Consider the following 15,945-nt stretch of genomic DNA (forward strand, 5'->3'; position numbering starts at 1 on the left):
AGATTGCAACGTATATTTTTGGGGGTTTCGTGTGTTTTTACGCGTATATTCTCCTTACGCAGTGATTGTAAACGTAATTAATGTCAGCATGTACACTCGCGAAGGCGTGTTCGCCGCGATGACAGCATTTTTTTAAAACTTCGCGCTGCCAGCGATCACGTCGCCGGCATTCGCAATCACAAAAGGGGCCGCTCACAGCGCACCCGTAGGACATGCAAGCCGGTGCATCGCGCACAAGCGAGTCGCTGATTAACTGACACGACACAAATCGAACCTCCCGTCATTTCGTCAGGCCCGCCCGATCCCGCGGCGCCCCCATGTTGTGGGGGTCGAGACTCGAAGGGCGCCTGCATGTATACGTACGCGATAAATGTGAGCTCTCGCCACACATGCTCGGAATGCGATTCCAGACCGGTGCGTGGAAAGCCCATGCGTGCTAGGTTAAGCGGATGCGTTCTCTCACTGGGCCGCGCCCCTATTTCTCTTCCCGCAAGCCATTTCGCCTCCTCGCAGCCAACGACCGGCAATGCATAGCCGGTCGAAGCAATTTGGCAACGCTGGTTGGCATCGCGGCCGCGCACAAGCGAGTGACTCGCGCGGCGCGCGCAGCTAGGCGCCTAAACGCGCGTTTTCGCGAACATGCGACGCACGCAGCGAACGCGCGCCACGCGAGCTCATTGTCCCAGCGCGACCTGGGTCCCCCAGTTTCAAGAGCGGGCGGCGCGGCGCAGACCCGGACACGCCTACTCGCCCCGTTACTCGGTTCTAAGCCAGAACACCCATAGTCACGCCGGTGAGAATCGTGCAGACCATGTGGTGCGGAGTGATCGATCATCCCCTGCGGCTCTTGCCAGTCACCGCAGGCATATAACACAGAAATGTGGTTCAGCAAGCTTCGGTGTTGGACCAGTTGCTGCTCAGCGATAGTAAAGTAGCGCAGCAGAACGAGCGTTTGGAAGAGGCATGTACCACCAATAATATGGTGCCGGCGTGTAAGCTGAAGCTTCAGCGTCATCCGGTCTTGTTAAAAATCATGAGAATGTACCTTTGCGTCATATGGTCGTCGGTACAGTATCCAGCGCCCGGAGCGCGCTTCGTAATTTACATTTCAATGCCTCGTTTTTTTTGTTTTGTTTTTCGGGAAGGCGCGCATTGCTGTTTGTTCCGCTGAACCAACTGCCCGCCTCAGAGCCGGTTCAATGGTGGTGATGCCTTGAACATGTGGTCGTTCAACTAATGGTATCGAACCATGATGTACTACACTTAGACAAGTGCCACGATCACAGTCAAACACATGAGTTTACCTGCGTCCCTTCCTCTTCTTGTTATGTTTTCTAAATGTGAGCGAAAAGAAGACAAGCTAAGACGCGCTTACATGCAAGGGGAAAGAAGTGTTCAGGACACGCGCCTGTGTTGCATGCATGTAACAACTTGCCCAGCAAGAAACTGTTGATGAATAACGTAGTTTTTTTTACTTCTCCTTCACAGACTGCAGTGGCTGACTAACAAAGCACCAGCCTGGTCAACATCCCCGCCTTTTCTTCTGCCTTTCTATTAAAGCGAAGCTTCCTTTGCCTAGTCTAACCTAACGCAGCCTAACCTGACTTACTGTCTTGAATTTTCGCTCTACGCACTCGCCGCAGTGCGATAATCTGCCTAGAAATAGCCGCTTTGTGTAAAACAAACCCAGATTGACCAGCATATATGTCTAGGTCTGTTTCCAAAGTCGCCATGAAATTCTACTTTATTTTTCTTCTTTTTGAAGTCGTAAAGCTATTCTGCAATGGAATGATGCTCCTCGTATCTTTATTAGATTTAAAGGACCAATTTTCACAATATACGTACAGTTCGAGCAGGCAAAACTCAACTTATACTATGCACAATCGAACCCGGATATATCGACCCCACATATAACGAATTATTGTGTATATAACGAACAGCAGTAAAATTCCCTTGAAAAATTGTTAAACAATTTTTATTTCATATATCGAAATACCTATATATCAAACTTTTTTTGCGATCCCCTTCAGATTCGATATATCCGGGTTCGACTGTATTTGCGCAAATTTCGTTGCGCGAGAGCTTTCAATGGGCAATTGCCTTGATTGAACAAATGCTCTCATTTTCTGCTCGCCAAAGTTGATCACCATTTCGTAAAGGGGCACCGGGCCTGCGTTTCGCGATTCGGCATTCAACGCGACGTGCATAGCTAACGCAGTTTCATGGCGCTTAGTCTCGCAAAGAAATTATTTCGCGAGTCGAAATTGATAGGTTTGCCTATTTTTCCGACATTAAACCTCGACGTGCCTCAAGGTCGCCGTGCTTGAGACGAGGGCGAAATTATAAAGTGATTTGACTGAAAGTGCTCGTCGGACCATTGTCCAAAAAGCGAGTTGTGCAACTCATTTTTAAATTAGTACAGGGAATCACTTTCATGTTAAAGTTTTGCCGGTGCCTGGAAAGCTTCAGTCGCTGCATTCGACAGCGTAACCATATACGTTCTCTTTCGTTCACACTTTCACCTTTCTTCAGGCTTTGTTTTTCATCTTTCTCCCTGCTTCAAAGGATCGAGGATGAATTGGTGCTTATCACTATACATTGTACCGCCTCAATACAGAGGTTGTGACACTAGCAAGACAGATTATCGATGGTAACATCCTGCTCATATTTAAGCCGGTTGAGAAAAACTTTATATTTTTTTTGTACCGATACATGCTTCCGTCACCGCTGGTTGCAGACAGCCTGCTTTAAGCATGCAATTTTAAATGGAAGGTTTTTATGAGGCACGCCTCGCGCGAGCCTCGGAAAGCTTACCGGCCCCTCGTAGGAGGCCCTCTCTGTAGCACCTTATGCGATTCTGATTGAGAAGGGCGCAAAAATTGAGCCCTTCTGTAATGCGTACAATTTGCAAGGCCAGTGTACAGTATACGACACTTCATGTTATCAAACAAAGCTTAGTTTATTCGAGAAAATTCACAGACAAACACAAAATATTGCCACTGACCCCGCGGGCTGTCGTGCTCAGCTTCAAAGACATTTCTCTTTTGTTTTTGAACAACGTACAACGTAAAATGTCGCTCTCATCTCTCATACAAATAACAACGAGACAATTATTTCCAACGTAATCAAAGTGCCAAGACAAACATATTTATACATGCGTGCATTTAAACGGAACTGTCTCCACGAGCAAAAACAAACAAAGATAAATGTCTCGGGTGAAACTCGTACAAGTGACTGCAGTCATTCACATAAGGAGTCGTATTCCATTGTACAATGCGATCGGTATAAAGCACAAGTAACACACTGAAGGACAGCTCATTTCGGCTTACTCAAATAGGTGGTGTAACACGTTTGTAATCGTAAACGCTTGTAAAGCAGTGTGCATGCTTATAACTTGACTAGACATTCGAAGATGCTTCACTTTGGAAAATGAGACAATCGACTGCACACGCTGCACCAGAAAAAATCAAGATTTAAGGTATGGGTATTCACACGCTATGCATGAAACACGAACGTCAATGTAAGTTCATTCTCAAAACAAATTGCGCATACTTTGATTATACTCATGCGTCGAACGTGCTAAAAAGCAGAACGCGAACGCGATCTACGACAAGAGACAGGGGAAGGAGACAAGACAAGACGAGTCGTGTCTCCTTACACTGTTCCTTGTCGCTTGCGCAGTTCACTTTGTTGTAAGGGTGCACGGCCTTGTCCAGCTAGCAATTGTAAACAGCAAGAGTGTGTTTCTTTTAGGACGACACCCTCGAACGTAGACCACAGCTTGATGTGCGCGCTCAGAAGCGGTCCTCCCATAAATATCTGTGTGTGCGCTTACATTCTTGTTTTGTTTATTCACCCACGTGATCGTCAACTAAGTTGATTTTTTACTTCATCACAGCTCCCTTACAAGGTGGATGGTAACTGTTTTAGTTAGGTACACTGCTATGGTACAGAACTCAGGACTTGAAATATATGTCAGAGATGCATTCCCAATACTTTCAGAAAATTGCGGACTGTGCATTGCTCTCAAAAAGTGGCACGTCAAGTCGTGTGCTATTATGCACCACTGACAGTCCAACAAAAAGTAACACTTTACGAGGACATAAACGGGACACGTGACACCTAAGTAAAACCGCGTCTCTTGTTTACTTAACTGTCGAGTGTTCGCCTTTGTTTCGCTGCATCTCCTTGATAACTGTTAACTAGCTCAATGTTTCCTCATACGCATCTGGTATACAGTTGCGTAACTAATCACAAAGTACACCTGAAACAAGTGATACAGTGCTGTTGCGTCGTTTCATCTTGAGGAAGTTCCACTACGAGCATTCAAGCGGTCGTCCTTCTTGATTCAAGCGTGTTATACTAGTACTGCCTCGACGCTTGAATATTAATGATGTGCTGTCCTGAGCGTCGACTACTCCGTTAAACTGCCCATCGATCGGTGGGCACGTGAAGCTTCGTGCGCATCTCCACAGTATATGGAGGCTTCGACTGGCTGATAATTTTGACGTCCAGTAGAGAATCAAGCTGAAGGCTCGAGTGGCCCTTCCTCGAAGAAGGCGTAACGGTTCCAATATTCAGGCTGCAATATGCAGGATTGCTAACAAAGCAAAACATAGCAACTCTCAAACACGTATATAGTCATGACAAAACACACGAAACTAAAACAGATTTCACCGGACATATAATTGGACACATGTAATTTGCAAAAACAACAACAGCAAATGTTTCCTACTTGTTAAGCCGCAAATATCAACCAAGCTTCGTCAACATCAGTCTTTCTTTACATACACTGACAGTAATGATCAAAAACTGGCGACTCCTCACCCAGAGGAAGAACAGAACGCACACAGAAAACAATGAATGTTTCACACTGCGACATACAACTTACGCAAACCAGCTTGAAAAAATAAAAAAGAAGGTGCGAATATGCTATGTATACAATGACAACGAAACAAGGTTCACTCAATGGTGTTTAAATACATCGTGGAACGCGACAGACCACTGTTCCCGATTCACAGAGCTACGAGTACACGACTACATGACATTGTCCGCTATACACACAGCCTCTGTTCTATAGCGCTGTACATGTGGCTGTAAACATATAAACAACAGTTTTGTACAAAGAACCGAAACTCACGCCAGGTTATGAAAGGTGCTTAATGGTGGCCAATTCTCCGCACAACATGCTTCTTCGACGATACTTCGACGACAGAGACGAGATTTTCATTTTTCTTGGGATATGCAGGGGTTCGCTTCTCCCGCAACTGATCTTTATAGGCACGCGCAGTATCTTTTCAAGTATCCTCTTATGAATTCTTGTTGGTCGGTTGTCTGCCTAGGTCGTCATATGCGTCACAGAAATTTACCTTTATGACAAGCTCGATCCATCAGCATCGCAACTTTGTCTGCCAATGAGTTGGTTAGCGCATTTCGAGGGTCAGTTGCTGAAATTTGCGTTTTCGTATGAGTTCGTTTGTTTTGCCTTTATAGTACAGGACTTGTAACAAGATATACATATAAATGCACTGATGTGAAATCCCGTAAAGTAGGAAATTTTCAAGTTGTTGTCGTCCTTGTTATTAAAGGTCGGTTCTTGACATTGGAGTAGGAAAACTGAATGGTCTCAAAGGCGTTATACTGACCGGCAAAGCCCCAGCACTGCTAAGGATTGTCGCCGTCTTACGGCGCTTTGGCTGGACGACGAATTAACATTTTACAATGTGAAAAAGTGTAAACATGGCTGTGCCTACAGCGGTTTCAAGGCGCCATCCGCGCTACCACTGAATGTCGGTCGCTGCTGCTGGCTTAAAACGTTTGCTAAATAGTTGGAGTACTGCGTCCTGTGTACACAAAAGGCAGCGCAGAAACACAATAACGAGGAAGCCGATCACTGCTTTTGGTATACGCCGCCAAGCCATCGTGATAAACTCGAAACATGTCACCGGTACGGATGGCTGATGTCAACAAAATGTGTTCATTAACATGCTTACCCTGTTGGAGCTGGCGCTATCTAAAGGGAAATGCAGAATATTTATGTAAAGAATACAGTGTACACATAGTTTCTTTGTGTTCGCATAATTTGACTAGTACATGTGGATGCGAAAAAAAAAAAAAAGAATGCGCCGTCACTCAGTGCAGTCTTCAGGAATGTGGGATTCGCAAGCTAGGTAAGGGAAACGATCTCATTATGTTTGTAACTTGTGTAAAATTATTTGAGGCTCGAATATTGGGATATATGAGTACTAACTGCACAGGAAATTCCACATCTTAGTGTTCGAAGACATAGGCTTTCACCTTATTTGACGCGAGACATAGCTCATACCATTTGTCATCGTTGATATGTACAGATTTCAAGTGCATCATGGACAGAACTAAGCATGGAAACGTATCGTCAAACCCTTGAACTACTCATAACGCGCGCAGAAACAGATACGAAAAACAAAATGATAACAGCAACACCGTTAACCACATAGTACATCTGTGTGAAATATCTCGATAACTGAATGACATCCGTGTCAAAGCGCTCTCAACAAGATCACAACTCTTCGTAGGCACCCTTATCGCAACAGGAAACGTTTGCGCTTATCTACGGCCATGCCACGGCGGCAGTGATTACATGCTCAAATGAAACCGATAGCATCTGTCTTTCGCAAGCATAAATGCACGCATGCTTCCGTACCTAGCTTGTGTATTCCATAACAGCAATAACCTTGGCGAACGAAGACATCGTGAGATCTCTGTCGCAACAAAGAGTTGTCATAGTGACCCCTAGTTACTATGACATCGCGCTCACTAACATCCGGTCTAAGTCAGAGCGCATGCTTAGACTAGTGCAACTTGTTAGCACTCTCTCTAACCCCTTTATCCCCCACCCCAGTGCAGGGTAGCAAACCGGAAACTCACTTCTGGTTAAGGTCCCTGCCTTTCCCCTCTCGCTTGCTCTCTCTCTTTTGGGGGTCACACTACGATTTGGTAGCTTTGTGGGAGAAGTTAAGCAATTAGTCGGATTTTGTGGGTTGTGTCTTTCCAGCGCTTTAAGTTGTCCGCCAGTACCAAAAATGACACACAGTTGACGACAGCAAAGCGGTTTTATAGCGACAAGGCTAGAGTTATAGTGGAAGAACAAGGACACAAGAAGACACATTGGACACACAATTCCGTGTGTGTCCAATGTCCTCTTGTGCCATTGTGGTCTTTGAGCTATATCTCGCCCCGACACGACGAACCAACGAACCTACATCGCAAGTCTTGTTAACTTTACAACGCTACTTTGCGGCTAGAAGGTAAGTTGGAGATGTTAACGCCACTCCATGAAGAGTCGGAGCCAGCCGTTCATAAATGTAGTCCACAGAAACCAGTGAGTGGTAGCCTAGAGCTCATTACTCAGTTTGAGCTCATTACTTGAGCTCGTTACTTATTATTCAATTCATTCGTCAATAATATGTACGGGTAAACAAACGTGGCCGTCTCTTGGAGAAGGATATCCCCGGCAGCTTGGAAATCTGTCAGTTACGTTCGTCCAACGCCACGTCTGTTGAACCAGACCATATCGCCCAACTTCAGCAGCTATGAAGCTTATTTTACATTCCGGGCATCATAAGGAACAAAACATGGCTTTCGAGTAAAAGCGTATGTTCGGGTGACTTCGTGCAATGTCATGCGTGAGAACAGGGACACTGTCGTGCGTGCGCAAACTGCCCTTTCAAATCTCACGATGGCGCGCGCCAGTGCACATTTGTCAAACGTATAACTGCGCGTTACACTTTCTTTTTCGTCTGCGCAGTTCTTTTCAGCAGTGCGCCGCGTGCGTTGTTTTTCCTTCCCACACTTATCTGTCAAAAGTCATTGTGTGCTGCAAAAGCCACGCAATAGTCACTTGCAAGCGCTTTATGCACTGACCTGATCTATATCGCATGCTTTAGTAAACCGACGAACTGCTAAAGATGTTCGACTATCCGAAAAGCAGATGCCATCTTCCAGACCAATACTCACTAAATGAAGCGAGAAGAAATATGTAGCCTTTTTGTGGCTGGAGGGTTTCCTACGAGATTTCGTTTGCCAGGGCTCATCCTTTGTAAAAAATCACGTGACCGCTGCCGTGGCGCTGACGCCGTTTCGTCACAGGTGCCTCCCTCTCTTTGTGGCGATTTAACTGCTCGCGTTCACACTTCGATGCCCATACACGCGCGTATAGTATGGCTGTATGAACGCGTGGTAAGCACGTGGGCTCGTCGTACACGACAACAGAACAACAGGTACACACAGCACACAAAGCAACAAGTACTTATGTACACCACGGAAAGCAGACTCGCGAGGCACATTCTTACACGTTAACTCTAAACACTGAATATGAGGATGGTTGCCAGCTGCGTTCTCGCTTTGCCTTTGACGCACGCATCTTCGAATACGCTATCCGCTATGTACACGAAAACAAAGCCTAGAAAGCATGACCTGTTCAGTTCTTCTTCCTTCGATAGGCTGTACCGCTTGCATGTAAGAACAAAGCTCGGAGGGGTCCCGATGTCGCGCAGCTTGGAGACTGGGACCAAGAAATGCTGACCTTAAGTGTGCTTGCGTCGGTGCGGCAGACTCATTCACTTTCATTACGTCGTGTCGTGACCTGCGAAACAAGAAGAGGCACAAAAAACAATACAGGAATGATTAGGAGCATTGGTAAAGGATGCGCCCGCACAATAGCTGCGTCATTTCTATATATCACATTTATGAGAGGCATGTAACGTAGCACCACTCATCAATGTTTTTAACAGACCCTGAATTACACAGCGTGATCATTTTCAAGTTCTATGGAATTTTTAAAAAGAAATCTAAACACATATTCAACTTATTACGAAAAACTCACTAATTAACTTCTCAGTTATTTACGGCACCATATTGGAATTTACAAATTGTAGCCGGTGAGTTTGCGAGGCGGATGCACTTGAAGTGAAATTCAAGAATGACATCAGTTTGGGGATATGCGCCATCAAACTCACCGTAAGAATGCACTGTTGTTCGACTTACTTTTTTAACAAAACGCCCTTTTATGCATTGAAGTTTGGGGATATGCGCCATCAAACTCACCGTAAGAATGCACTGTTGTTCGACTTACTTTTTTAACAAAACGCCCTTTTATGCATTGAAGCACCAAAGTAACTGGAACGACCACGTATTTCGTCCCACACTTTGGGAAATAATATCTTGAAACTGGTGTCATCCTGGAAATTAATTTCCAGTGGATACGTATTGCAATCTCACCGGCTGCAATTCGTAAATTACAATATGCGCCACAATGTAATTAGTTATGAAGTTAATTAGTGATTTTCGATAATTTATCTGAATAAGTGTTTCGATTTCTCTTGCTAGTAAAGTCTGCCTCTTCGAACAGTCCAGCCCAAGGACAAGAATTATGCTACTGCCACAGGCTATTTTTAAAAATTCCGTAAAACTTATAAATGACCACCCCATATTACACATGTCACGCAAGGCACCCAGTATACTACGAGCCTTCAATACCGTGCCCTCTTATAAATTCATTTCGTGATACCGACATGCCGTGAGGCTTCTGTAGAAAAGATCAAGCGTGCCTTCACAACATCAAGTTCAACGTGGCGTACATCAACTACTCCAACTGCAAACTTTATACTCGCCGATGGGTTCCGTAAGCAGGAGATAAATGCCTACAATTGGTGTAGATTCTATAGATGCGCATCATCGGTTATAAAGATGTACTGCCGGGGAGGAGATTGTGGGTTTGATTCATGGCTTCGGCAGTCGAAATTAGAGTGATGTGCAAGGACACCTTTGCGGCGCACGTTAAAGAAATCAATCTGCCCAGCAGAGTGCGTACAGGTAATGGACAGACCTTTCTTTAAATGCAGAATAAATACCAACGTGCAAGTGATAAAGAGGCGATGACAACGCCAGCAAGCAAGCAAGCAAGCTCTCCGGCATGCAGTGACAGCTAGAAAAGAGTGTGATTTCTCGAAAGGCGGAAGAGAACAAATGCTGACTCATGGTCAGCAGTCGTCAACGATAATTGAGAGAAGTCGCTTCTCATAAACCACCGTAGACAATACAGCGGCGCGCCTGCTGGTGCATTTACTGTCGTGGATGCAGTTGCCGCCCGGTTCCTTTCTCCTTCTACGCACTTCACACAACAGCAGCTTTATTTTACGGTCAAGGCACCCTGTTAAGCACAGTGAGTATCGTGTGTTTAAGCGCTACTGTCGGAAAGCTCTAGCGAGCAAGAAAAAGCGTCGGCTTAGTGTTGAGCAATGCAGTATACTGTTCCATGCGTAAGTTCCCAAGGCACTTCTTCGCTCACAGATTAACTCGGGGGAGTCAAAGATTACGAAACGGTTCTTAGGTCCCCTAAGTGCACTCGCTGAAAAGAAAGCGCGGCGGAAGTCTTCGACCTAACATGCACAGGTTTTGCAACCCGTAAGCACGTGCCGGGCACAGAAGAAGAAGAAGAAAAAAGCACGGCCTGTGGACGCCGCAGCGACGTTTCGGATCAGCGTACACTTTCGGCGGAGCAAGCGGAACGCGACGCCAAGTACATCAGACACGCCGACGCGCGCGTACAAAACGGCGGCAAGGGAAAAAGAAACCCGGGCGTCTCGACCGTTCAGCTGGCCAGCAAGGTGGCCGGCCGCTCGCTGTCAGAGTGGGACGACAGGGTCACCCCGTGGCCGCGAACGCCGAGGCCGGCGTGTCTGCGCTCCCGTGCGCGTGCGTGTGTAACATGCACGAGCACGAGTCGCCGCACGAGTGCGTTCACACGTGTGTGTGTGTGTGTGTGTGTGTGTGTGTGTGTGTGTGTGTGTGTGTGTGTGTGTGTGTGTGTGTGTGTGTGCGTGCGTGCGTGTGCGTGTGCGTGCGTGCGTGCGTGCGTGCGTGCGTGCGTGCGTGCGTGCGTGCGTGCGTGTGTGTGTGTGTGTGTGTGTGTGTGTGTGTGTGTGTGTGTGTGTGTGTGTGTGTGTGTGCGTGCGTGCGTGAGTGCGCGCGTGAGTGCGCGCGATTCCGGTGCCGTGCCGAGCACGAGCGGCCGCCGAAACCCATTAACCCCGAAAAGGCGAACGAGACGACCCGCCCCGGCACGAAATGCGAGGACTGCGCGTGTTGGGAGCGGCTTTGCCGCGTTGCTCCCCTATCACAATGGATGTAAACGGTCTACATATTGTCTATAGACTTCAAAACTTCAAAGGCATTATATTGCCTCTACCTCTAGGCTTGTCATTTCGGTCACATACAATGTGGTCATACATGCTAAGTATACAGAGTTTCCGTCTATTTCATCTGTTCTAGTTGTCGATATACTTCCAAACAGCCTGTTTGTAGGAAGTCTGCGGACGATAGTTGAATGAAAGTATAACGTCATAGGTCAGATGGTTGTCTACGGATTGTCTATAGACTATACAGTAAATGTCTGCAGACTTTATATAAAACGTCAGGCCTTTTGCAGAGGAAAAAATCTTACCCGCGCGCCTCGTGCGTCCGCTATATATGTACAAGGCCAGAAAGGCGCTGTTGCGTTTTTTCAGATGCACCAGCCTGTATGACCGCCTGAGACAAACTCGGCGATAAACAATTGTCTGTGTAACTGTGCAAAGCGAGAACTTCTCTCTTCCTTCGCCTCTTTCAAACTCCTTCCCCCTTCCCCATTGCAGGGTAGCCTACCGCAGCCTGCTTAACCTCGCTGCCTTTCACTTATGACTTCTTTTTCTATCTCTAAATAAAGTTTCAATAAAGCCTTATGAGGTGCTGCACTCGCTAGGTGGATGGAAAGGCTCGATGGGGAGCGTTATCATTATCGAACCCGCGCTAGTAGTAGTGTTAAACCCGTTGCAATAGGCATAGCAAACAAAGCACTATGACGATGTGGAATATGAAGGGCGTTTGCGAGGAACGGTGCGCATGAAAATTAACAGACCGCTGTGCATGAACAGGGAACGCTCTCGCACAGCGTCGCGATTACTATATATACTAACAGTCCTTTAGCGGCGCAAGAGACAGTAAATAGCAAAAATTAAGGAGGTTAACCTGAATAAAGAATAGGGAATTGTAAAGATAAAAAGAAGGAGTTAGACCGGCCTTTCAAATACTACAGTGCGCACGTCTCTCGAGGCTGTTATATAGACACGTGTAAGGGTTCCCCGTTAGTTTAGACCACTTGGTTTAACTGAACGCGCACCTATATAAGCACACGGGCGTTTTTGCATTCAGGGTTGACATTCGGACTTTATGACACTGATCCATTATGAAATAAGGGTAGCGCAAACAGGCAAGGTAGAATAAAAGCACCACAAAACGCGTTTTGCATTCAGCCCCTATAGGAATGCGGCCGTCGCCGGTAATCGAACCCGCGGCGCCGCGCTCCGCAACATAATTGAGTCACCTTACGGCGCCCATTAGGTGCCGCCTGCGCATGCGCAGTGCAGATTAACAAGCGCACCGTGTGGTGCATGGTACTTGGCGGGCGACGGTGGCAGTAAGGGTAACTACTCTGCAACGTTCGAATGCTCAACCATGGAGAAGATGGTTGGGAACACACGTCAATCGCTGTTAACTTGTTGAATCTGACATTTTACTGAGTGTTTGAACAGGACATGAAAATGTTCTCGTATTGCTGACAATAAATGTTGAAGCTTCTAGGTATATAGCCGATAGTTCGCGCTGATAGTGCGTCGTGTCAACGGAAGCATGCCCCGTCTCCTTGCTACATCTTGCACGGAAACAAATGGGCGTTGCACTTCTACGACATAAACGTCGAGTTCTTGCTTTTCGGTGAGAAAAAGGCCGCGGCTTCCTGTCACTTTCAAGATCAGCAGGCCTTCTCGTTATAAACTGGCGTGTTCTCTCCCGATACCGGTTCCGATTTAGAGACAGATGCTATACAGCGGGGACCCCTTTCGCCTGCGTGCCTTTTCCTCTTTCCTGGTTCACACTCTTTCCCCGTTCTTCTTTCCTCCGTATTACGCCACACGCACCGCCGGAAGCGCTGGGGTCAGTTTGCGCTGCCGCTCTCACTCGATGGTGTCTGTCTCTCCCAGAGTCGTTACATGGCGGCGGTAGCGGCCGCGACTTGGTGTGCGCTGGCGCGTAGCCATCCGAGGCCCTCCCGAGACAGTTCGCGCGTAGGCTGTGCTTGCAAGAGCGCGGGGCAGCTTTAACGCTGTAATGTTAGGTGACGGTAACGACAGCAAAACCGTCACTATGCCACTACGCGCACGACAATTAATACGGGTGTCACACGGCGCACTTTTATCGTGATCAAGCCCGATCCGGATCCAATTTCTCGGTCGTGATTGGCTCCTTTGCGCAAACTGCGCGAGGGAGTCAATCGCAGTCGAGAATTTCGATCCGGATCGGGCTTGATCGCGATCAAAAGTGATCGTGTGACACCGGTATAAGATAAAAGAGGTCGTGGGAAGATGGAGACTTAAAGTGATCAACAATGGCTGATCAAGGGAATCGTCAAGACGGAGTCAAATTTTCTTCGTCGGACCTTTGATGAACATATGTATCTTTGTCGAAACATTGACTCTAAGCTCATGTCACTCTCGATAACCTAATCATTTATTATACAGGGTGTTTCCACGAACACTCTCACAGTTTTTAAAAAACTGCCTGTGGCAGATTGCACAATTCTAGTCCATGTGCTGGTCTACTTGAAGAGGCGCACATGCACAAAAAAGTGAAATGCATAGTCGACTAATGAACGAAAATTCACTCATTAAGTTTTAACTAATTACCCGCCGGGGTGGCTCAGTCAGTTAAGGCGTTGCACTGCTCAGCACGAGGTCGCGGGATCGAATCCCGGCCGCGGCGGCCGCATTTCGATGGAGGCGAAAAGCAAAAACGCCTGTGTGCTTGCGTTGTCGTGCACGTTAAAGAACCCCAGGTGGTCAAAATTAATCCGGAGCCCTCCACTACGGCGTGCCTCATAATCAGAACTGGTTTTGGCACGTAAATCCCCAGAAAGAAGAAGAAGTAAGTTTTAACTAATTGCCTTATGGCACATATTGCCATTTACAAATGCTTCCACATGTGTCAGTCAGCCGTCTTTATCGTTACTCGAGTGTGAGGTTCCTCTGTTAGATTTGGGTCGAGTGCACGTGCGTGTATTTTCGTACTAACCATAAGCTATAGTCGCTTCACGTGTCACCGCATTGTGTAAATGATTTGAACTACTCAATATAAGGTTCTGGGGGAAGGGGATGTCTTTACGCCACTTCTTGCTGATGATGTTTGTTTTCCAATCACGTGATGCGCACTGTGTACATAGGTATATATATATATATATATATATATATATATATATATATATATATATATTGCATTTTTCAGTAAACTTCCAGTTGCCAATTTAGCGCCGTGTTTGTCCTCTCGCTTCGTCCTTGCCCTTTGTGCTGCCGTTAATCATGAACCTTAACTTGACCAACTAACTCGCCGTTCCTCTAGGCATCCCCTTTAAGCTACACCGCTTTGAAGCATTCCTAAAGCGAACAGTGACCTCTTTTGTTCTGTTGCTATAGCTGTGATGCAAAGCCGACAAGCTCGACACGCTCGACACGCTCGAAGTCCGGCGCTTTGCACTTTTCCATGGCTTCTAAGCCTCTCTACGTGTTTGCGGATATCAAGCGATGGCCACGATCTTGTTAAATCGCCACGAGCGAAATACCGCTTCGATCGGACAGTTAGCTTCTATTGACCTGCATCGGCTTGCGAAGAATATCGCGGCGATCCGACCCCGCTGTTCTTCCTCCGGTCGTTTCTTTGTTTTGTAGGACCGCATGCTGGCAATCGCACCGACACACAATGTTTTTCCTTTAGAAGCCGTTCCACCTGCGTTAGCTCTTCCTTACTCGGTTGTATCACGCGAGTGGATCGCATCGTTGCTTTGAGGGTGGGGATCCCCCGAAGCCTATGTGATGTTGTGAACACCCAAATGGTGGTCACGTGAAAGATATTGAATTTAGTAGAATATTTCTTTTGTGAGCAAAAGCTTTTGCCAATGTATTGAAAGTTTTCTCGCAAGAAGCATGCCTGATATTCAGCTACATCATCGACAGAAAGTCTACTGAAGGCCACAAAATGTAAACAGGAAGATAATACAGATAGAAACATTATAAATAATGAAAAAAATTTCACAATTGCTTTTTTTTGTGTTGTTGTTGGCTACGTTGTTGGTACAGAGGTTCTTCAGTAGCTATATCTTCCATACTGTTGCATTTAATAGACAAAAAACAGCAGAAGAACTAAATGATTTCCATAACGGTTACCGTAAGGATTGTGCGATTTTCCATGTGGTTACCACAGTGGTTAACAACGTGTTGCATTCATCGTAACACCCGCTACAGAGAGACAGACGTGGCATCGAGAACTCCTGTGGCAGAATGCCGCGTCATGCAAGCACGTTTTCACGCGAGCCGCATGACACAGCCACTATGACGCGACCTGAGCGTGTTTTTCTTACCTGTTCCATCACCACACTTCGCACTTCTTCCGAGTGTTCATGGCGCTGTTCTTTCGGCACTTGAACTCCCTGGAGAACTCATCGGAGTTGGACACCGGCCCCGTGACCCTGACGGAAGACACAGGCGTTCCGACAGTGACCAACAGTTCGTCTCTTATTATTTTTTTGCTCACTTCCTGCAACCTACTTTCTACAACACACATTTGTAAAAGTCATATTGACGACACAAACCATCCTTTAAATTCGATGCTGCTGTCTCTTGTGTGGTTCCGTTCTCTTATACCATAAACTGCTTGCAGAAGTTTGGTTGAAGTACTGTCTAACACATAGAAAAAGTAAACGGATTAACATATGTGAATTGAAAGAACCAAAAAGCGAGCTGCAAGAAATAAGGATGTCTGAACCTTTCTTCTTTTAAATTGCACTAATCTATTTGCTATACAAGGTGCCACTATCACCAGTTT

General features: G+C 46.4%; 1 protein-coding gene across 9 annotated transcripts in view; it reads right to left on the bottom strand.

Annotated features, from left to right (window-relative positions):
• Nucleotides 1-2,940: 2,940 nt before the first annotated feature.
• LOC119446572 (endothelin-converting enzyme homolog) overlaps nucleotides 2,941-15,945 on the bottom strand; it is a 149,461-nt gene continuing 136,456 nt past the window's right edge. For all 9 annotated transcript variants that reach the window (XM_037711041.2, XM_037711039.2, XM_037711036.2 and 6 more), the window contains 2 exons: nucleotides 15,482-15,589; nucleotides 2,941-8,623 (listed from right to left, as the gene is read on the bottom strand). In XM_037711041.2, the coding sequence (XP_037566969.1) occupies nucleotides 15,490-15,589 (100 nt within the window). In that variant the 3' untranslated portion in view covers nucleotides 2,941-8,623; nucleotides 15,482-15,489. The remainder of the gene's footprint in view (nucleotides 8,624-15,481; nucleotides 15,590-15,945) is intronic.

The sequence above is a fragment of the Dermacentor silvarum genome, chromosome 3 (genome assembly GCF_013339745.2).
Source record: "Dermacentor silvarum isolate Dsil-2018 chromosome 3, BIME_Dsil_1.4, whole genome shotgun sequence".
NCBI lineage: Eukaryota > Metazoa > Arthropoda > Arachnida > Ixodida > Ixodidae > Dermacentor > Dermacentor silvarum.